This window comes from Crocodylus siamensis, chromosome 1 (genome assembly GCF_052110815.1).
Source record: "Crocodylus siamensis isolate JL-2025a chromosome 1, ASM5211081v1, whole genome shotgun sequence".
NCBI classification, from domain to species: domain Eukaryota; kingdom Metazoa; phylum Chordata; order Crocodylia; family Crocodylidae; genus Crocodylus; species Crocodylus siamensis.
In genome coordinates, this window is record NC_143395.1 from 295,822,392 (window position 1) to 295,846,039 (window position 23,648).

General features: G+C 45.0%; 1 protein-coding gene across 2 annotated transcripts in view; it reads left to right on the plus strand.

Annotated features, from left to right (window-relative positions):
* Positions 1-238: 238 nt before the first annotated feature.
* The window catches only part of TMEM131 (transmembrane protein 131), a 161,797-nt gene continuing 138,387 nt past the window's right edge, over positions 239-23,648 (plus strand). Inside the window, exons 1-2 of one of the 2 annotated variants that reach the window (XM_090065011.1) lie at positions 239-767; positions 23,101-23,162. In XM_090065011.1, the coding sequence (XP_089921137.1) occupies positions 632-767; positions 23,101-23,162 (198 nt within the window). In that variant the 5' untranslated portion in view covers positions 239-631. The remainder of the gene's footprint in view (positions 768-23,100; positions 23,163-23,648) is intronic. The other variant, XM_090065002.1, reaches the window with a different exon arrangement.

Genomic DNA, 23,648 nt, shown 5'->3' on the forward strand with positions numbered 1-23,648 from the left:
GCCCCTGCCCCGCAGCCCGTTGCCTGGCAACACCCCAGCGGCTGAGGAGTCACGCGGGACCAACCACTCCCCTCAGGGCCAAGGGGAGGAAGCTCCGCCCCTTCCTCCCAGACCCTGCACCAGCCACAGGTCGGAGGCCGGAAGAGAGATCTCCGCCCCACTTCCACTCAGCCGTGCACCATAGACACCAACTCGCTCTGCGGCCAGAGCGTCTCGGCGACGTTGGGGGCCTGCCCTTCCTCTCGCGCCATCTTGAGGCCGGGCAGAAGAGACACCCCCCCACCTCTCCCTCCCCGCAGCTGAGTGGACGAGAGCCGGGGGGGAGGGGAGGAGGGTCGCTCAGCGCTAGGAATCATTGCACCAGGCGGCCTCCACTGGCGGGGAGGCAGGAAGCACTGCCCATACCTAAGATGGCGGCTAGCCCGCCCCGAGGGGGCGGTGCTGGGCGGGGTCTTTGCGCGGGTGCGTGTGCGCGCGCGCGGCTCTAGCGCCCGCCCCGCGCCGCCGTGACGGACGGGCCCGCGAGCTCCGCGCCTCCCGCCAGCCCGCAGCTGGCAGCGGCGGCGGCGGCAGCAGCAGCAGCAGCCGGCCAGGGCCGCCCCTCCCCCCGCACCTCGCCAGCCCCCCCAGGATGCCGGTCAGGCGGGAGGACGCGGCCCGCTCGGCCGGCGCCCCCCAGCCGGGGCCAGGAAGGGGCTGGGGCCCCGCTGCGGCGCTGCGCCTGCTCGTGGCGCTCCTCGTGCACTCGGCCCGGGCCGACAAGGAAGGTGAGCGCCCCCGTACTCCATCGTGCACCTCCCTGTCCCCGTCCTCGTCCCGTCGCCGCTGCCACGGGTGGTTGCAGGGCGCGAGGCAGCGCGGGCCGTTGGGCGCGGGGCTAGAGGCACCGCCTCGTTGGGCGGCGCCCCCTCCCCCCCCTAGAGTCCGGACCGTCCCGGGGCCTCGCTGTGGGGGCTGCAGCCTGGGTGCAGGGGCACGGGGCGAGGAGTGCGTGTGGCACTGTGTATGTGACAGTGACTGTGACACTGACGCTGTGTGTGTGGCAATGACTGTGTGACACCGCGTGCGTGTCCGGGCACAGTGTATGGGACCTGCCATTCCTGGACACCTGCTCCTCACCACCCCCATCCTATCCTGCTCCCCAACATCTCATGAGCCACCAGGCACCGTGTTCGGTGGTTGTGGGACTGTTCTCAGGAAGAGGAGAGGGGGGAAAAGCTCTTCCCATACCAGCTTCTGAGCCCTCTTCCTCTTCCTCCCCTCCCCCTCCCCCTTTTCAACTTCAGGGATGTGGTTGATTTATGCCCTGGTGCAGGTGCTGCCTCCTGACTGCATGGCTGTCTCACATTTGATGGGAGCTGGTTGCTTTCCTGGTTGTGGAGGGTGCTGGTAGTCACTGAGAAATCAGTGCTGTTTTAGAGGCAGGGTAGAAGCTGCAGCCCATGTCATAGGTGCTTTCCTCAAGAAGTTCAATCATGAAGGTGCCGTTGCTTGTATTAATATAGCTTATGCCTTAATGCCTCAAAATATACCCTGATCTTGCTTCTGCCATCTTGAACTCATTGAATTTGATGCTGGTGCTGTAGAAGACCCCTTTAATGATTGCCAATGTGCATGTTTTCTGTATTTAAAGCCCTGACTAACGTGGATAGCAAAGCTGTTTTTGGTGTGCTCACTCCCTCCCAGAAAGGTCCTGAGGTAAAAGGACCTCATTCAGATTGTGGGAATGAGCTTTTAGTGACACCAGCATTATCACATTTGTGTGAACCGTGTTTGTGCTAGAGAGTTGTACTGCTTTAACTAGATTGATTTTTAGACAAATCTGGCAACAGTGGTAGAAAAACTCTTTGTAGACCAGCCCTTAAAATTGATAAAGGTCCTTGTCTTTATCAGTTGACTGAAATTCATCTGAGTTTTTTCAGGCCCTGGACAAACAAAATGTTTATGCCAGTGCAAAAAATAATAATAATAATGGTGGTGAGATGGTACAAACATTCAAACCAAGTTTAGGTAAACTGGGGTAACTTGCTCATTCTAGTGAAGGTTTTATCTGTTTATATCCATCCCTGGATAGCTGTTTGCTTTATACAATGAGGGTATTTACCTGTTTTCCACCATGTCTCAGCAAGATATGATAATACCTGCCTACTTTTGTGAGTTACCCTGGGTTAGCTACAAATCTTTCTATTCTTGATCTCAATTTACATCAGTATACAAAATCAATTTGGAAGCCCCAAGGCAGGGAGATAGGAAGGGTGCCCAGAGCATCAGTGTCATTGCTGCTCACATGGTTTTAAAAAGCATCAGTTCCTTTTTCTCAGTGGGACTGGAGTTTGTCTGCAGACCAGTAAGCAAGTTGCATTCACTCATGTTGATTGTTCTCATACCAACCCTAAGGGGCAAGATGTAACTCTTAAGAGTGCTTAAACTTTGCAGATATCATCTACTTTACTTTTTGCATTCTTAACATTATAAAAGCTTCTCCATCTATAGTGTCAGAGATTTTTTTTTTAGAATTCTTCTATTTATCTTCCACTGTTCTTGTGTACTGACTAGTCAGGTTTCAAATTTAGATAAGGCACAGACATGGCATTAATTCCTGTATAAGTCTTAGGCCAAGCCAGGTATATTGTTTTAAAGCAAGAGAAATCCTCTTCTTGCTTACTAGCTGATGTATATAACCCTTTCATATAATCTGTTGACAGAATTTTTCTTACCTGTGATGTATAAAATTATTTGTTCTCGCTACTCATTCAGTTACATTCTACCTTGGAAAACACTGCTTTTCGATAAATCACAGAAAAAAATTGTTTTTATTTGAGCAACTAACAGCCAATCTAGGCTGCTCAGTCAAGTTCTGGTAGCTCTTTTACCTGTCAGCTCCCAAGATTGGAGTAGGCAAAGCAGGATTGTGTAATAGCAGGTTAACTTTAATATCTGGCAGTGTGAGTCTTAAAAATACTTTTTAGTCCTCTTCTTGGAGCAGCTTTTATTTAAACATCTAAATTTGACAGTCAGTTTACCTTGAATGAAGAATCTGTTTTAAACTTTGCCTTAACGCTTCCTTAATCTCCTGTGTCCTTTTTTCAAGGGAAGCTATTGAAAGCAAGTGATAGTTATGATCATAATTCTAAGAAAAAAAAAGAATGGTTTGGGGATTAGAACATAACAGTGAGACCAGGAAACCTGGTTCTGTGTCTTGCTCTGCTGTTGTCCCATGATGTGACGCTGAGTGAATTGCTTTCACTCCCTAGGTTCTGCGCCGAGCTGACCTGTTGTGTAACCTCTGGAAAGTCACTTCATTTCTGGATTCTTTCCTCTTCTAGCCCTAACGTTTTATTCCTTGTGGGTAGACTGCTGCATCCATATGTATGGCAGTCCACGGAGGATAACAAATTGCAGATTCAGGGCCTTGGACAGTAAGCTCTTAAAGAGCTCCCATGATATGCTTATATAGTACCTAGCATGATGAGGCCCCACTTTGTTCTGTTCTAAAGGTTGTAGGCATTGTAATCAATAAATGTTATATTTTAAGGTTTTTAATTTTGATCAGTAATTGATCAGCAGTGCTCCAGCACTGATGTTTTGAAATGGCCACTGCTTGTGTATTTTCTGCATTTGAGATAATATTTGCAGAGAGTAAAACTTTGTATAAATAAATATGGGTATTTACTGTATAGTATATTTGAACTTTTAAAGGTAACTGGTTCTACTCTGAAACATGAATTTTAAAAATAATGTCAAGCATTTGGAGTTCTCAGTGACTTCCAGATCAGATATGTTCAGTTTATGACTACTGTAAGCCCTGCAACCCAACTGTAAACTGTACAACTTAACCTGGAAGCTGAAAGTGAATGATAGGCGTCTGTGGCTTATAGGTCATCCACAGTAAAGGTTTGGTGACTGACTAGCAGGCTGGGAAAGAATCAAGCTTACTCACTTGCCTGCAAGGCTAACAGGAAAAAGCAAAAAGAAAAATGTTCTTTGCTTCTTTTTGTCTGTAACTATACTATAGTATTGTAGTGCCTGAGTTTAGTCAATGTAGTAACCAGGCATAACTGAATGTAACATAATACACACATACAGGTTTTAAGGTTACATTTTTCCATAGGCAAGGGCACAGATCTACTCAAACCAACTGTAATAAGCTGTCCACTGAGTATTTATTGCAGTACCCAAATGATGCCATCATGCTGTGTTAATTGCTGAATTTGTTTACATAGGAAAAAATCATGTTTTGGCCATAGGCTTACGGCCTAGTCTAGATGCATTGAGGGCCTCCTCATTTCAGTACTGCATTTCCCAGATTCATAGGCCTCAGACTTCTCTATTTAGTGATATTACCTCCTACATCTTACCCTACTGACTAAACACTGCCCGGTCAGTGCATAGCCAACTGTACATATTCAGTAGCTCTGCGGATGCATATGATAAGACATGGACAAAATCAGGGAAGCAGAGTCAGGAATCAGGAGTCAAGGATCAAGAAGCTGATGTTTGTAAAAGACTGGGATCTGGACAGTCACCCTGGGTTGAACCACAAGCTAGGTGGGGTCAGGAACATGAGGCAGAAACCAGACTTGTGCCACTTTCCAGGTAGTCCAGAGCAGGCAGCTACAGCCATGAATGGATCTAGGATTTTGCAAAGGGAGTTGTAGATGACGTGGCGCATCACTGCATATAACATTAAAGGTGTCTTTCCAGTCACACACCAAAAAAAAAAAAAAAAGCCAGAAGTTCCACCAACACTCCAGGGACTACAGTATTCTGTTTTAAGATCAAAGCAAAAACAAACACAATTACACTGGAACATACATTGATTTGCTGTATTATACATTTAAGTATAAGCACACAACAAACTAGGCAAACAGTAATCAAGGAATGTACATCTCTTATTTAGGTTGACAAAACAAAAGCTAGCCTCCCCTGAGCACCCCAGCAGAGCATCCAATACCACGCTAACAGCCGTTTCCCCATCTGAATTAAATGTTCAACGTGGCCAGTGCATGGTGAGGCTCGTAACCTATTATTTGTTAATTGGTAAATTGTCTGTACTAGCTATTTTGGACAAAATTTAAAAAATGCACATCTTATTTTTTTTGACTGTAAGAATCAAATTTCTAAAGTACTGCATCCTTGAGTACATTCTTTTCTTGACTGCTGCCACCTCATCTACATTTTGTTCATCATCCTGTTTCCAGCAGTAGAAAGCCTGAAGCAGAGATGCAACTTAGGGCAGGAAAATGGGGCTTTTTTTTTTCTTTTTATCTTCTCACAAAGGAACAAATGCTGTTAAAAAAAAAAATACAGTTCTTCTCCCATGTACAATTTTTTTCCCTCCCTGTAGCTCATAGTACTCTATGGCAGACATCCTTTCCAAATGGTATGAAATTGGATTACTGCAGTGTAGCTTGTCATGGGTTTGGGTTGTGAAATAATTTATATTTGTGATGAGTTATAGACAAAAGAAGATGGACATTTTTTATCTTAGACTAAAAAAAAAAATCTTTCATGGCTTCCATTTTCATTGATTGGTGGAGTTTTTTGGGACCCCATCTTGACACAAGTGTAGCAATACCACATGATCCTTAAAACTGACTGAGATGACAAAGTCATTCTAAATATGGAATTATTCAGTGGAAGCATTCACTGAGGTTCTGTAGGGATCTGTTCTTGGTGCAGTGATATTTTTCTTCCAAATCATTAATAACAATATTTACTAGTAAATCTGGTAAATCCCATAAATTGGTGATGTGATAAATGATAAAAAAGTGGTCTGTTCTACATAGTGTGTTATATTGGTTAACTGGGCTTATATGAAAATGTTTTAATACAGCCAAATGAAAAATTGTTCTCAGGCTATTAAGGCTGGCAAAGGATTATTGTGTTCTTGAAGTGTTCTTTGTGCAGTCTGACATACGGCATGTGCAGGCATTGAAGTTGGTGCAACACTGAGCCATGTCTGTCTGAATTCCTGCAAGCATCCTTCTGTCCCTCCTCTCTCCATTTCTAAACATTGAATGCAAAGCTATTAAAAGCAGACACAAAAGCAGGAGGTGCCCATGTAAGCCCAGTTCTTTTGAACCCAAGTTTGCAGATAAACCAGGAGTCTTCCCCCTTGGTGCATCTAGCTTGAATTCAGCCTCTTCAGGGATTCAGGGTCTTAAATCTCTGTGTTTGGATTAATTTAGATTTATTGCTTTTTTTTTTTTATTTTGCTTTTGCATTGTTATTTCCTGCACTCTGGTGTGGGTTCAAGAACCTGATGGCAGATCTAAACAGTCAGAAGCCAAGATCTGAATGTGCTGCTTCTGCTGAATTCTTTGGTTTGAACACTGATTTGACAGGTCTGGCTTGCTTTGCTGAAGGGCACACTGTCCTTCACAATGTGCAGTCTGTAGCAACTTTATTCCAAGAGCTCTCCAGGAGTGACAAACTAGCTCCAAGCTCTGCTGTTTTAGGGACTTCTGGGGTCAAACCTTTGGTTCAGTAACAGCTAAAGTCGCATGTCTTGATAGACTTCTGTTGCCCCTTTGGATAAAAGAATAAAAACCATGCCAAGATCCTACTTGACAATTCCATTCACTGCTCCTGGACTGTTCTGGGTTTCTGTTCCAACTCCTCAGATGCATCAACTCCCATTATTGCTCCAATAGGTCCTGGATATATAGTTTGAGTCCAAAAGTTTCACAGATGCCTATGTCACCTTGCCAAAATGACAAGAGGGAATAAAAGTGCTCAGGGCCACTTCTGCTTCTACTTCTCCTTCTGTAATCTTTTTTCTTTCACTGAGAACATTCAAATCTCTTCAGACCTTTTTTTGTTCCCCCTACAATATCTACTGGCTTAACTTCTCTTTTTAATTTTAAAAAACGTTCAGGCTATTATTTTCCCCTTATCAGTTATCTCAGATCTGAAGTTGTATCCTTAATCTGACCTAGAATTAAATCATGATAGACATGTTAGCATACAACTTTGGTTCCCATCTGTCAGGGCAAAGATGTTTGATTTGGAAAGGGTTTCAGTCAGTCAGTAAGTGTGTGCATAATTGCTGAGCCATACAAACAAGGGTTCAGTAAAGAGCCACAAGAATGATTCAAGTTAGCTTGTCTAAGAGAAGTTTGAGAGACGGCTGTGATCACAATTGTAAAATGCTTTTATGGAGTTTTGATAGTAAAAGGCTAGTTCACTTAAGGACGTAAGATCCAATGGCTGGAAAGGGAAATTAGACAAAATCAGGCTGGTAACAAGATGCATGTTTGAGATGGACTGTAACTCACCATTGGAATGACTTAGTAAGGACTGTGAGGGGATTCTCTTGATTCTTATCTTTTAATTGTCTTCCTAAAAGAGTTGCTATAACCCTTGATGCAGGGATTATTGGATGATTATATGACCTTATTCAGGAGGTAAGAATAAAGGATCGTTGTTGTCTCTTCTGGTCTTAAAATATCTGAATCCATAAAATGGTCTGTTGTGGGAGGGCTTTGTTTTTGGACCTCTTAGAACTGAGCTACTCAGTTTCTCAAGCAGATGAACTACATCTTTTTAATTTTTTCAGCATTGCACTTCTAAATACTTGTTTTAATATGCTATGTTTGGTTTGTTTTTCAGAAGGCCTGTAACACTCTACTTTTGTATCCTTTGTCTTGTTTTGACCTTAGCTCTCTCACTTTTGCAACTTTTATACATTACTTCCCCCTCCCCCTCCCCCCTCTCCTTTTTGGCCTTATCACACAGTTCAGCCTACCTTTTCCTGTTGGTCAGTACTCCTGCACTACAAGTCATTGAGCCACTTTGCTAAGCAATGCATGATATTAGTGCCAAACAACTCTCACTAGCCGATGCAAGGCTTTTACTGACCTTTGCTCATATATATTGTGACTTTGCATTCTATTTGATTATGAATTATCTTGCTGGTTCCCCCCATCCCCCAGGAACATTTTGTAATGAACTTCCAGTTGGAATAGCAGCATTTGTGCTGGATGAGGTTGTGTTTTTCTCTCCTTTCTGTTTTCCTCTTATTTTTTACAGCAGGGGTGTCAAAGATCTGGCTCGCCAGAGCCCTTATATTTGGCCTCCCAGGCTGGCTGGAGCATGTTGAATTCAGGATCAGCTGAAATTGGTGCTGCATGCAGTGCAGGTCCTAGTACAGGGCAGGGGATCTTTGGGCCCAATCAGGCCTGTGGACTGGCCTTGCACCATCTCTGCCTTAATTTATGCAGCACAAAACTGAATCTGAAATATTCTGTCACATTGTTAAATATTACTGCTGCTGCTTCTCTAAGTAAGTGAAGTAGCTGCCATCCTGAAAACTAATGTCTAACTAACTACTTTCGACTATGTAAAAGGTAGTACCTTCTTCCTCAGTAGATTTGCTTCTTCTCTGTTGCTGGTCTGATCTGTTTAGTTCTGTGAGAAAGAGGGAGGGAAGGAAGGAGAATTGAAATCATATGAAATTAGGGTTGGAAGGGACCTCAGGAGGTCCATCTAGTCCAACACCCTGCTTGAAACAGGACCATCCCCAGCTAGATCATTCCAGCCAGGGCTTTGTCAAGCCAGGCCTGAAAAACCTCCAAGGATGGAGATTCTACCACCTCTGGGTAACCTGTTGCAATGCTTAACTACCCTCCTAGTGTGACAGGATTTTTCTAATATTCAACTTAAACCTTTCTTGCTGCAACTTGAGACCATTGCTCCTTGTTCTGTCATCTGTCACCACTGAGAACAGTCTCGCTCCATCCTTTTGGAACCCCTTTTCAAATAGTTAAAGGCTGCCCGGCCCAACCCCAAATCCTTCTTGGTTGTGATCTGAGGTGCTGCTCCCTTTGGAGATTGGCCTGAGTTAGGGGATGGATCAGTGTTAGGATTGTAACCACTGGTGCAGGCAGCTAAAGCAAATTCAGTTGTTTGTTTAAAAGTGGGTTGGGATGCCCGTGCTTTGGGAATGGCTGTTAAGCCTCAAGCGTTCATGGTGCCTTAGAAAATAGGGGTTGGAAGGACCTTGGAAGGTCATTTAATTCAACCCCTTGCTCAAAGCCAGACCATCCAATACCATATCATCCCTGACAGGGCTTTGTTTAGCTGGGTCTTAAAAACCTCCGAGGGTGGAGATTCTACCACCTCTCTGGGTAACCTGGTCCAGCGCACTACTATCTGTGTTGTAAGAATGTTTTTTGTAATATCTAACCTAAACCTCCCTTGCTGTAACTTGAGACGGTTGCTTCTTGTTCTGTCACCACTGAAAACAGTCTACTAGCTCCATCCTCTTTGGAACCATCCTTCAGGTGGTGGTTAAAGGCTGCTGTCAAACCCCCGTAGCCTCGTCTGCAGACTAAATAAACCCAGTTCCCTCGGCCTCTTCTCATATGTCATATGCTGCAACCCCTGAACCATTTTCATTGCTCTTTGCTGGACTCTTTCCAGCTTATCCACATCCTTTTTGTAGTGGGGAGCCCAAAACTGGACACAGGACTTCAGATGTGTGTATTCATGTATTATACTTTGGATGGGGAGGGGCAAGGATGCAGGATTGTGGGAAAGAAGCCAAAAAAGGTGAGCAGCACTTTGCATAGTGCTGCAGCTTATGGCTAATTGCTGCTCCCATTGTTGGAACACTAATGTTAGTTACACCTTATGCTTCTAAAGGTGTTGGAGTAGGGGTCCATGTAGTTCTTGCAATGTGGCCTCTTCCATTTTCTCTCTCAATTTTTGGGCAATCTGAAAATCCCATCTTCCTTCTTTTTTCTTTAAGGTGAGGAACAATCCCTAATGGGGGTACAGTAATTAGAGATGCACTGATATATCGGTTGCATAATGGATTGTCACCGATAACAGGAAAATTAACATTATTGGCTATGGCCATTTTTTGGCTGGTGTAGCTGATAACATCACCAATAAATGTCATGTCCATGTATGCAGCCACACACATATACGTGGCCAGGAATACAGCCTGGCAGTTTTAACAGCAGAGCCCTGCTAGTAAGTCTATGGGAGTGAAGGGTTGTGGGGGGCAGCAGATCAGGGTGGCCATGGTGAGGGGGAGAGTGAGGCATGGGTAGGCTCTGCCCAGCCAGTGCAGTGAATGGGACACAGGGCTGGAAGTGGAACAGAGCCATGGGTGGTCATCTGGAGGGGTGGGGAGGGGGGTGGATCCCTGCCACTGAGCACAGCCCTCGGGGAGGCATGTGCCTCCCTGGATTTTTGCAGGGGGTGGAGGCGGGCTGCCTACTCGGAACCAGGGACAGCTTCAGCCTTTTCCCAGTTTCAGGGGCTGAGCTGGGCCTGGGCTCAGAGTGGGTGGGAGTGTGACAGGCTCACCTGTGCAGGGCAGGCAGTGGCAGTGCTGGGAGGGGTGGCTACAAGGAGGTCTAGGGTTAAATTTGGGGTGGTTATAGACCCCCCAGTGTCAGCCCTGCTTGGGACACTCTGCTCTACTCCCTTTCCCTTGGGAGCCCCCTGCTGTGGACCAGGCAAGGGATGCATGGCGAGTGCAGGGCTCCCAAGGGAAAGGCAGCAGAGCAGAGTGCCCTGAGCAGGGCTGGGGGCTGCTTGGGGGTGGTATAGGCACTCTAAAATTTGCCCCCTGTAGCCAGCCTTCCCAGCACTGCCACCTCCTGCCTGCTCCAAGCCCAGCCCCCTTACCGGGAAGGAGCTAGCCCTGCCTCTGGCCCCAAGCTCGCAGCAGACAGCCCACCTCTTCTCCCCACACAGATCTGGGGGTGCACAGGCCTCCCCTGGAGCCATCGTACAGCAGTGGGGAGCTGCCCAACCCCCCCCACACCTCCTGGACAAGCTGCCTGTGGGTCTATCCCACTCCTGGCCTCGGGGTCCCATTCACTACCCTGGCTGGGCAACCCCAGGCCCTGCCTTATTCCCTCCTACACTGTGGGGGCCTCAGACTGCCCCTTCTCTCCTCCCTTTCCCCCCACAGACTTACTGGCAGATGCTGTTCTCCAAGCTGCCGGGCCACATTCCTGTAAAATTTTTATCAGATTGGTATCGGCTGATATGGCTGGTTAATAATCAGCTGTTGGTATCAGCCAAGAAAATCTTTATTGGTGCACCCCAATAGTAATAACTGTATATATTTCTAAAGAAATGTCCATAGATTTTTGCATGATGTGGGCACAGACCACTTCCTGAACACGTGGTTCTTGGACTATACTGTGTTCTGAAGGATTCTGGTTTTAGAGGTATTGGCAGTGGGGGCTAGAATCTTTGGAGTGGAGGTAGAATTGTTGTAGGTTGATAATAGGGTCTCTTGAGCCTGCAGAGTTTACAGAAAAGCCTTTTCCAATAAATTGGGTATCAGTCTATTTTGTTTCCAAATGGTTTTGGGAAGCCCTAGGCTCACGGAAAGACTGAATTTAACTTGTGTGCAGGGACCTGGTGTCCCCAGCTGGCCCTTTTCACTCCTTTAGGACAGATTTAGTTACCTTGTTTTGACATGGATTCCAATGACAGGTCCATGCAAACCCAGTGAAGACAAAGTTGCAGAGGTATAGCTGGATATTATATAATATTATTGAACTGTATTACGGTGATGTATAAGAAAAAGAGGTGATTTTTGCGTGTTTGGTAACTAGAGAAGGAGGTCAAAGGTGGTTCCTCTTCTGAAAACTTGGAGCTTCCTTCCCTTTTTCTTGTAAATGTCTTGGAGTAGTGAGGTCAAACTTCCCTGCATCCCTGGGCTGAGTCTGGGTCTTGAGGAGACTTCTGGGCTGGTTCCAGGCCTTGTGGCAGCAGTGGCACAAGGGTTAATGCTACTGTTGTTCATTCTTGCCCCCCTATTCCACCAGCACATGTATTCAGCATGGCTCCTTAGCTGGAAATTCAGTGGTCGGTACTGCCAATACTCACCCCAATCCCCGAGTTTTCAGCTCCTCTTGGAACCCCAGGGGCCAGATGTTGGACACCTGTGTCTTGAGGAAACTTCCTCCTGTATCAGAAGTGATGGCATGTTTCCATTTCAGACCCAGAACGTGTATTTTTGGTTGTTCATAGCCACATAGTTGATAGCCTAGAGCCTGTGAGGTCAAAGCCATAGCAGAAGTGCTCCCAGTGACCTGACAAAACCCTGTCAGATTCCAGTGAATATGCAAATTCTGCTAAATACCTTATCACAAAAAATAAAAGGATCCTGGCAATTAGTCCTTGATTTCTTCAGTCTCTTTAAAAGAAAAAAAAGTTGTTGTGGTTTTCAGTGAAAGATCAAAAAGCATTCATCTCAAGCTGTTCTCAGTTAGGTTAGCCTCTATCCAAGAGGGATGCTAGAGTCAGATGATCAAAACATTTGTGACAAATAAATTATAGTAAAAATCTGGTTAATTTGTTACTCCAGTGGGATTGGCAACTATGAACTAAGTATCAGTACTTATCCATTTTCAATTTTTCATGAAATGTATTTTGTATGCTATATTGACCGTAAAATGATTTTTTACATTTATAAAGAAGACAAAAATACACTACAAAAATTCTGAAGACAAGTTGTACATGCTGTGGTCTTCTATGAGAATTGTATGACTAGACACACAAATGGTTAATATACAATTTACATGACTATGAAAGAGGTCATCTCATGGAGGGCACAGGTCAGTATTTTTAAGCTGACTAATTATCAGGAACAAATTCCATTGCAATTTTATATGTGGTACATTTAAAAATGACTAATATTTTAACAGGTGATAATGCAGTCAAATTGCCTTGTTTACAAATCCATGAGGTCTCTGGTGGAGCATGCAGAATGTACTGGCTAATACTGCCATTAGGACAAGCTACCCTAGTGACTAATGTAATTACCAGATTTCACTGCATATAGAACTTCCTGAATTTTGAAATACTCCACCACCTTGAAGTGAGTGAAATGATACATATTGAACATTATGGTATTCTCTCAAGCATTAGTCAATATTTATTAACATTTGTAAAAATAGTAAAAACAATTGTTTTAACTTTGTAGATGAAAATTAAAATTGTAAGGAGGAGAAGATGACTCGTAAAACATTGAAACGGAATGGTATTAAAAGGAAGTAGTTTGGGTTTTTAATTAAATATAGTCGTTTTCCTTCAAATTGGTTTCTAAAAAAAGTTAGGGGAATTTAGGTGTTGGATAACCCTTAATGCACATTAGGTTTTTCTCTAAAGATTCTCCTAGAAATATTAGCTTGTACTATGGCTAATTTTCAGTGAGAAACTTCCTCTATTTCTGGGTATACATGATTCCTTACAAGTTCCAACTGTCTTGCATAACACATCTTGGTACTGGAGTAAAACCCTGGAGCATCTGTACCATCACAGACCTATATGCATACACACAGCCATGTGACCTGCCCAAGGCTAGGTTTTTGTTTGGCCGTAATCTGAGACTTGCTCACTTCCCTTCCCTCAGGCTAGGTCATAATGTCCTGGTCTATCTCCTGCATATCTTGTGAATCAGTTGTATGTTGGCATCTTCTGTTTTATGGCTTGCTTTTAAATAGTGTACTAATGGGATGAATTAGCTGTATTCATTCTGTCTAGACCCCTTTTCCAACCTGATGGACTGTATTCACTCAAATATAAGATGACCCTAAATTTGATGACCCCCCATGATGATAATTTGATTATATGGAATACTAATACATTTGTTATTAATTTCAAAGTATAGAATTAATTATTGGAGGTTTGGCTTGAATTTGTCCCCTTACCACTGTTACAACAGAGAAAATAAATTTGGGGCTTCAGGAATCCCTCTGCTCCCCCCTGCAGCCCCTTCTCCCTGCCCCCCCTCCTGTTTACTGTCAGACCATGCTCCCCCTGAGCACATGGAAATGAGTGGCAAATTTGAAACACTGGCTTTGAAATAAGTGTACCGACAGCGTACCCATAGACTTAGTTCATCCAGAATTGATGCATTTTATCTTTTTTTGAAACTGTTCCAAGTTTTAGCCCAGGCATTCCATAAAAACTTTTCAGCAGCACTTTTGTACCTACTTAGATACTGTATAGTACAAACTATGAATATTAGTCCAAAGCCAAAAGGCTTACTATGTACCATACAGTTCAGTGGGCTGAGCCATAGTGACCCTGCAGTTCAGCATTGTGTGCATACTCCAGATGCCCCCTCCCCCTGCAAAAGGGATCCACATGCTAATTAGCCTCTACTCATGACTCAAACTGGGTGTTTTTGTCATGAGTCCTAGGATGCTGCAGGTGAGGTGCAGGGCAGCCTCGTGCATTCTCACTCATGGAGGGCAGCATCACACTAATCAGATGTGATGGGCTGAGAGAGGGGGCAACAGAGGGATTCTGGGTGAATTGTTTGGAGCTCCACATGGGGATGTTTGCCAGCTATTTAAGGCCGGTGAAGAAACGGGAATCATTCAAAATGGGAAAGAAAGGCACAGCTCAGCTGTGAGAATGAATACATGTTTACTTCAGTGTAGTGGCTCACCATGATTTGAAAAGTGTCATTGCTGAGGAGACTGAGCGCATTGGACACTACACTTTGTCTTAATTAGATGGGCTGTACTAACCTATATTTGTGAAAGGTTTCTATCAGTATGTTTGCCCAATATGAGCTATGTGTTTTATAGTCGTATTCGGTGCTGGTTGGGTTTGATCAACTTTTATCATTGGTTTTCATGTATTGAGCGCATGCTGCTTTTGGCAGCTGTTTGATGATACATTTGAATACGAGAAAACCTCATTAAATAAAGTGTAAAATGAGCTTCCCCGCCCACCCCACAAATAAATATAGTATTTCCCCTTCCTATGGACCACTGGAAGGAAGTCTGGTGATTCAGTCTCTACATAATTATCACAGGGGAAAGGACTGTTGACCAATCTTTTTCTGGCTCTGTTTGAGGTGCTTTGGTCTGTAGGGGGAGTTTTGAACTTTTAGCATAAAGACGCATGTGTTATAGGATAAATAAAAGTTTAGGTTCGCTTTTCTATTGTACAGTTAGTTTTGTGCCTGAGACTTCAGAACAGCTTGAAACTATCAGCCAGTTAATTTGTGTGCAACTCTTGAGATGAGATAAGTTTAAATACTTCCAAACTGATGAAAAGTAGTTACTGCTGAGTGTTTACAATTTACTGCTGTTCTCCTTTATTCATGGGATGTCAGTCCTTGATTAAAAGTTACACATTATGAGCATGGCTGTTATACCCTACATAATTTTCCTAGAATACTGTCTGTCTTTAATTTTCACACTTCTGAATGATGTTACATAATTGAATTTATTTACCCAGCTGTTTAACACTTTTTCTCAAGCATTTTGCATGTTGCTGGATTTCTTTCTTGTCCTATGCGTTGTTCTTCTAGAAACGGATGGTTTTTAACTTTGCAGAACCTAAATACTTTAATTGACGAGTAGAAAGGCTAATGAGCAGAATATCTGAACCAAATGTTTGGGGTTTTTTCAGAGTTAGGTGGCCTTGAGTATATACTTGCATGGGATGACTTGCACAGTCTGATTTTTTTTTTTTTTTTTTGTGTGTGAGTAACCAGTCATTTCATGGTCAAAGCTATAACACTTACTCATCTGCTTTTAGGTACACCATTGAATAAGTACATGCATGTTGTAATTGCAGTTACATAGATGTGAGCAAATGACTTTCAGCATATTGTAACTGTTTATAGTTATAGGTATAATTTTTGCAGTGAGCTTACTCATTGAGACAGAGGGCTGGAAATCAAAGGTGTTTTTTAAATTTAATTTAATGTACAAAAGATTTTTTTTTAAATAATTACCTTGCTCTCATTTCAGTACATTTGGGCATCACATTTTCTAAGTGATAGAACAGATGGTTACAATTTTTATAAATAAAGCTTATGAAGAAAAGGTTAAAATAATCTGAAACATGGGCAAGGAAGATTGGGGGAAATTAGTTTTTTAGAAATGCATAAAAAGGTATATCAAGTAAGGAGGATATAGGGCAATTACTTTTATCAGCATGAAAGTAAATCATAGTACTAACATGCCTGCCAGGTAAATGAAGAGTAATGAGACCCATACAATAAGTTAGCTGGACAGAAAGACTTTTCCATGTATCTTTTTTCTCCCTAGCTTGATTTCCACCACCACCCCCTGTCAAGTCACGTTTCTTTGATTGAGACATGTTAAGGCATGCTAAACCATGAAGCATGCCTTAACATGTTTGAGCATTCAGAAATACTTTGTCAAGAAATGAAGAAAAGAGAATATAGCTTAAATAATTGGACATGTAGCAATGTATCTTTGAGTTTGCTGTGGGGAATGTGGTTGCTACTTTCTGGTGTGACATATGAAGAAGGTCAGATTAGGTAATCTAGTGGTTCCTTCTGACTTAAATTTTTATAAAATGTAATGACTTTATAGGAAACTTTGGCTGTATTCAGAAAATGTAACCTGTCAGCACTGGGAGTCATAAAATACAGTCTTCCCAGCTTTTTATCTGATGTAAGCAATTTTTTTTTTCACTTTAGTCTGGGGGTTGGTTGGAAACACAAGTTTAATCTTAAAATGCTCTGATGAAATCATCAATAGAAAGGAAACAAAGGCTTGAGAATTTAAGTATGCTCAAAATAAAAGGTTCAACCACAGAAACTTGACCGGAGTCTGACTTAGGAGGCACAACTGTTACAAAGCACCCTGCAAAGCCTGGCTGCTGGCCATGTGACTTCACCTGGCTTTAACTGTCATCTGTTCCCTGAAAACATTTCTTAAATGATATAATGATGAAGGGCACTTTTATTTAACACATTCATCCACATAAGTCTTCCCTGACATCTGCTGCTTTGTGGTGAAGACAAAAATAACTTGGAGTGGCTGAGGAAAGTTTGTGGGTTTTACAGAAGGGATGTCTGCGTTCAAGTTGTTTGGTAGTAAGAATTATATAGCTACAGTGTGTGAGCCGCTGCAGGCATACCCCTCCCCCTCCCAAACTTATGGATGAAGTTACTGGTCTCTGTAGCCTCAGGAAGTTCAGATATAGAAACAGTCATTTCAGAGTTTTTTCTGACTTTTTTCTGTTTTGCCTTGTAGCTGACTTATGAAGTATGTAGAAGATCTGAAAAGTTCTTTGAATTGTGTTTTTTTTGTGTTATGTTGCACTTGTCTGCTACAGGAAAAATAGGGTAGACAGGACTCAGCAGGAGAACTCGGAGCTATGATGCAAAAGAACAAGCAGCTGAAACTCGGTTAAGGGGAAGGAATGTTATTATGCATAAATTCTTCTACTGGTCATTTAACACATTTAAATCTAATACCTTCAACAACTGGAAGGAAAGGTATTTGCTGGCACTTCAACTAAAGGCTTAATTATTCACAGTCCACCTTTAGTTCTCCAAGATAAATTTGTATGTAGACTATAGAAGGATGGATGTAACATTTTTATATAGTGGGTAAATACCGTTCTGTTTTATGTGCTTGGTTTTAAAAAGCAATCTACAAACATTTTAAAAATTTTTATACTTTTCATTGCAATTCATTTGTGAAAAAACTTGGATGGACAGTTTTAAAAGCTTTAAAATGCAAGATAACTGCTTGACGGAGAACTAGTCCGTTATGAATTAAAGTATCTGGAAATTCTTGTTCTTAGTTCCTAGGGTTTAATTTTCTAAGGTGAAAAGCTGCTTCCTCATGAGATTCTATAGCCCTAGCAAACTCGGATGCAGAGACTAAATTCTAGTGGAATTCAGCGTATGATATGTCTGTTTGTGTGGACTTAGGTTTGACTGTTGTATTTTTAAGTACCTGACAGCTAAATGATTGCCACTCAGAACTGCAATTAAAAGAATCTTTACTGGGGGTTTTTGTGTGTATATTTAACTTAGTTTCCAAGTGCATGCATGGATCAATTATGCTATTAAAGGAGTTACTTAAATGTCTGAATGGAAGTTAATTCAAAGCAAAGATTAAAACAGAGATTGGAATGACCTGTTCCAACTCACATCAGTACTGATGTAGTACAGAATGTATTTGCACTAAGGGCACAGGCATACAAACAAATTACGGCATGGTAAACTAGGGTGTAAATGTGACCAGTTACTCCATAGTAACTGCTAAGGTGCACACACCATTCAGTAAATGTGAGGTTGCTTTTCTTTCAATGAAGTTAGTGTTTCAGTACCCTAGAACTAAGTATTCAGAGCCGCTGGTCTGTACTTTATGCTTATATTAGAAACTTTGCATTAGAGTTCTGTGGTTTTGTGGCTGACAGTAATCCTGTAAAATGACATCATGATGGTTCAGTATGCTTCATTCTCATTACAAAGCAGGTGTGTTTTTTCAAAAATTGTTCTAAACCCAGGATTGTAGAAGGGAACATTGGGCCAGCATAAGAGTAAGCACAAGTCTAGCCCAGTGACAAAGGTAATCTCGGGAGCGGGGATGAGCTAGTCTCTGCTCCAAGTTCTGTTTATGTATTTTTCAACTGACTTCTGTATTTTACATTAAAGGGTTCTTGGAACATAGAATGGAACTGAAGGCTCCCTGCCCAGCAAGTGTCTTTACCACCTGCTGTCTTTTAAAAGTGGCAGCTGTTGCTTTTTGTATGCAGCTTGATCTAGTAGACAAGCTAGGAGACTACTCACCAGATTGAACCCCTCAGGGAAAACAGGTGGAGGAATGCCTACTTTGTGAATCCAGATAAAGCTTGGGTGTGCTGTATGTGCAGAGCTGCTAGAGCCTGTCTCTAGACTGAGGCACTTGTAGGCTTTGCATATACTCGCATGCACCTGGGGAACTTTACTGCCTAACACAGGGATCTCAGGGGTTAGGCAGCTGCTGAATAAGGGCTTTCAGAATTTCAGTTTTGGATTTAGGTGTTGTGAGGGAGTGGGGCCTAGGGGCGGCCGTGAACTCCCTAGCGCCCCCTACCGTCACGTTAGGGTGAACTTAGCACCCTCAGAATCTCGCCCGCCACAACTTTGATGACCAATAAGTTGTATGGGAGGTTGCCTCTGTTTCCCTAGTGGACGGTACCGATGTTCCTGCCCCTACTCCTAAATGGGGTATCTATATGCGCCCCGCCTTAAGGGCTATGCATGCCTCCAAACCTCCCCTTCAGCATGCCCCTTTACTGCCTAACACAGGGATCTCAGGGGTTAGGCAGCTGCTGAATAAGGGCTTTCAGAATTTCAGTTTTGGATTTAGGTGTTGGGAGGGAGTGGGGCCTAGGGGCCACCTCACAGCTGTTCTGGGGGACGTTTGTATAGTCCTTTGCCCCTTGGGTGCCCTCGTTCTCTCTCTCGGGCACCCTGGGCTCCTCGCCCACCTGGCGCCCCCTTGGGCCGGGCTCCTATCTCCAGCCCGCTCCCTGCGACCTGGGCCTGTCTCGTCGGCGTCCAGTTAATCGCCAGCGCCCCCTGGGTCCGGCTCCTCGCCACCGCCGCCCCGATGCCGGCGCCCCCTGGGTCCGGCTCCTCGCCACCGCCGCCCCGATGCCGGCGCCCCCTGGGTCCGGCTCCTCGCCACCGCCGCCCCGATGCCGGCGCCCCCTGGGTCCGGCTCCTCGCCACCGCCGCCCCGATGCCGGCGCCCCCTGGGTCCGGCTCCTCGCCACCGCCGCCCCGATGCCGGCGCCCCCTGGGTCCGGCTCCTCGCCACCGCCGCTTGTTCTGCCCCGCTCTGGGGCCTTGCCCTCTCAGGGGCCGACACCGCGCGCCTCGCGCTAGGGGCACAGGCAGTCGCTGCTGTGCCTATCCCCTTGACCCTTCTCTGGGTCCGGTTGCCCAACTGGGCAAAACACCGCCCTTATAGGCTGGGGGTCTGCAACACCGCGCCTCCCTGGCGCAATATGGTGCCTCTCCGGCACCAACAATAGTGCCCCGCTGGCACTGTGCCCCTACTGGGCACCGGGAACCCCCAAGCTGCTGGGGAGCCCCCGTGAGGCCTCCTCGCTCCCCTACAGCCTCACCCGGTCCTCCGGTGCAAACTGTAACATAAGCTCAAGCCATCTGGCTGTAACATAAACACAGAGGCTCCGTACTCCAAACATAAACACAAGCCCCACCAGGGCTCTCAATCTTACCTCCCTTCAGGGTGTTCTTGTTCCCCGCATCATCACAGCCGGTTAGCGTGGTAAGGCTGCGACCACTAACTCAGGCCACTCAGCTCAGCCGCAGAGCTCCTGCTCCTGGGGCAGCCAGAAGGGAACTATGAGGCAGGCTCTGGCCTAAGCTGTTTATAAAGGCCTGGCCCTGCCCCCTTCTGGCCACGTGACCCGCCTGGTCGCCCTGGTAACCGCCAATCACACTCACAGTCACGGGGCACCTACGTGACTCTGTGACAGGTGTCTATAGTTTGCTGAAGCCCCATTTTAAATGGCTGAATCTTTTTGTGGTGAAGGTATAGATCCTTTTATGGATCTGGGCCTTAGTCATTTTTAAGTGAGGAAACAAACATTCTATTTTGGTTGACTTTTCTATATTTGACTCTGGTCATTCTTACTGGTACTTTCTCATGCCTGTAAAAAAAAAAGAGCTGAAAGAAGGGACTGACCTCAAAGTCACCAATCTTACCTAAGAAATATGTAAATCAAACATAGAAAGGTGTGCTTGTGTTTCATAGATTCATAGATTCATAGATGCTAGGGTCGGAAGGGACCTCAATAGATCATCGAGTCCGACCCCCTGCATAAGCAGGAAAGAGTGCTGGGCCTACAATACCCCAGCTAGATACACATCTAACCTTCGCTTGAAGACCCCCAGGGTAGGGGAGAGCACCACCTCCCTTGGGAGCCCGTTCCAGACCTTGGCCACTCGAACTGTGAAGAAGTTCCTCCTAATATCCAATCCAAATCTGCTCTCTTCTAGCTTGTGGCCATTATTTCTTGTAACCCCCGGGGGGGCCTTGGTGAATAAATACTCACCAATTCCCTTCTGCGCCCCCCTGATGAACTTATAGGCAGCCACCAGGTTGCCTCTCAACCTTCTCTTGCGGAGGCTGAAAAGGTCCAGTTTCTCTAGTCTCTCCTCGTAGGGCTTGGCCTGCAGGCCCTTAACCATACGAGTGGCCCTTCTCTGGACCCTCTCCAGGTTATCCGCATCCTTCGTGAAGTGCGGCGCCCAGAATTGCACGCAGTACTCCAGCTGCGGTCTGACCAGCGCCCGATAGAGGGGAAGTATCACCTCCTTGGACCTATTTGTCATGCATCTGCTGATGCACGACAAAGTGCCATTGGCTTTTCTGGTGGTTTCGTCACACTGCCGACTCATGTTCATCTTGGAGTCCACTAGGACTCCAAGATCCCTTTCCACTTCCGTGCCACCCAGCAGGTCATTTCCTAGGCTGTAGGTGTGCTGGACATTTTTCCTCCCTAGATGCAGCACTTTGCATTTCTCCTTGTTGAACTGCATTCTGTTGTTTTCTGCCCACTTGTCTAACCTGTCCAGGTCTGCTTGCAGCTGCTCCCTGCCCTCCGGCGTGTCCACTTCGCCCCATAGCTTAGTGTCATCTGCAAACTTGGACAGAGTACATTTCACTCCCTCATCCAAGTCGCTGATGAAGACATTAAAGAGTATCGGTCCAAGGACCGAGCCCTGCGGGACCCCACTGCCCACACCCCTCCAGGTCGAAACCGACCCCTCCACCACGACTCTCTGGGTGCGACCCTCCAGCCAATTCTCCACCCACCGGACTGTGCAGTCATCCAAGTCACAGCCCCTTAACTTGTTCACCAGTATGGGGTGGGATACCGTGTCAAAGGCCTTCTTGAAGTCCAAGTATACGACATCCACCCCTCCTCCTGCGTCGAGGCGTTTTGTAACCTGGTCATAAAAAGAGACTAGATTGGTCAGGCACGATCTGCCTGCCACGAACCCGTGCTGGTTTCCCCTCAGCATAATTTGTCCTGCCGGGCTCTCACAAATGTGAGCCTTGATAATTTTTTCAAAGACTTTGCCAAGGATGGAGGTGAGACTAATTGGCCTATAGTTGCCCGGGTCCTCCTTCCTCCCCTTCTTGAAAATGGGAACCACATTGGCCCTTTTCCAGTCCTCCGGGACTTGACCCGTGCGCCACGAGCGTTCAAATATTCCCACCAGTGGCTCTGCAATGATGTCAGCCAGTGCTTTCAGTACCCTCGGACGGAGCTCATCTGGGCCTGCCGACTTAAAGGCATCCAGTTCTTCCAAGTGACCCTGCACCACCTCAGGGTCCACGCATGGAAGTCTGGTGCCTTGCTGCTGCCTCCCTACACTCCCAGTGAGAGACTTGTCATGCCTCTCGCTTAGGAACACTGAGGCGAAGAACTCGTTGAGGAGTTCAGCCTTGTCCCCTCTGTCCGTCACCAATTGTTTCTACCCATTTAGCAGAGGTCCTATTCCTCCCTGGGCCTTCCTTTTACTCCCTATATATCTAAAAAACAATTTCTTATTGTCTTTTACTTGGGTTGCCATCCTCAGCTCCATGGTAGCTTTGGCCTGTCTAACTGCCTCCCTACAAGCACAAGCAGAAGAGGTATATTCCTCTTTGGTGATCTCTCCCTGTTTCCACTTTTTATGTGCTCCCCTTTTGGCCCTTAGTCTGCCCTGGATTTCTCTGGTCAGCCAGGGAAGCCTCCTGGCCCCTTTCCCTCTTTTACCTCTCTTGATTGTGGGAAATTGAAATTGAGCCAGTCACCTTTCCCTTCCTCTCCTTCCCCCTACCACAAAGGGTAATCAGAGGGTAAATCTCCTTTATGAGCCAAGAGTGTTTATTACCATTCACTTTGTAAGAAATGGCTTGGGTATCTAGGCCAGGGGTCAGCAATCCATGGTCCACGGGACCAAAGCTGGGAAGTTTCAGTGGCATTTCAGTGGCAGAATGCTTTGGCAGTGTTCTGGCAGCAGGAGCTTTGTCCACACCATGGCTAGGTGGCAGGAAGAAGCAGTAACCTATGTCAGACCTGAGCTGTGTTGTTTCAGCCTAGCGTGTGAAAACATTGTCCACTGCTGATTTAGGTGATGGTGGAGAATGGAGGTGGTGCCAGGGGAGGTGTTTGGATTTTCATGATTTAATGAACAGCTGCTCTCAAAAAAATTTTGGAAGACCACTATAGCTCTTTTGGTGGGTGGGGGGAGGTTTGCCCATGCTGGCATTATGGGATCAAAGTGTATTTCCATACGTAATGGACTGTTTTCTTACTTCACAGCTTTCATCCAGTCAGACAGCATAATAGACGTGCTACGATTCGATGAAGGAAGCCTACTGCAGGTAAGCAGACCATCTCAATGATAAAGGATGAAAGCTTTTTTCCCTAAAAAACAAAACAAAAAACCAACTGTATTCTTTGGTTTACCCCTCAGTTTTTGTGGATCTTGTTTGTTCTTAAAGTAATAGAAGAAGAAAGGTATTTTAAAGTTCACTTTCTCTTGTGGCTATCTGTCTTTAATGCACTTTGTCTTTTTCCTCTGCTTTACTGCAAGTTGCTAGATAAACTATTATATCAGCAGCGTTAATATTCCATTACATGCAACTTTTCATATATGTGGACTGTGTCTACATTAAGGCTATTGTATTAAAATTTTTGCCACTAATCAACTCCACTAATTATAGCGGCAGAGCAGGGATGGGAGAGAAGAGAACCATTAGATGGGGATCCAAGTGGCTGTCAGGTTGTTTTTAGGCACTGTGGTATTTTAACTGCTTGAAGTGTATCTTTGTGACACTTTGTGACAGTGCTTAACACAATTGATTACC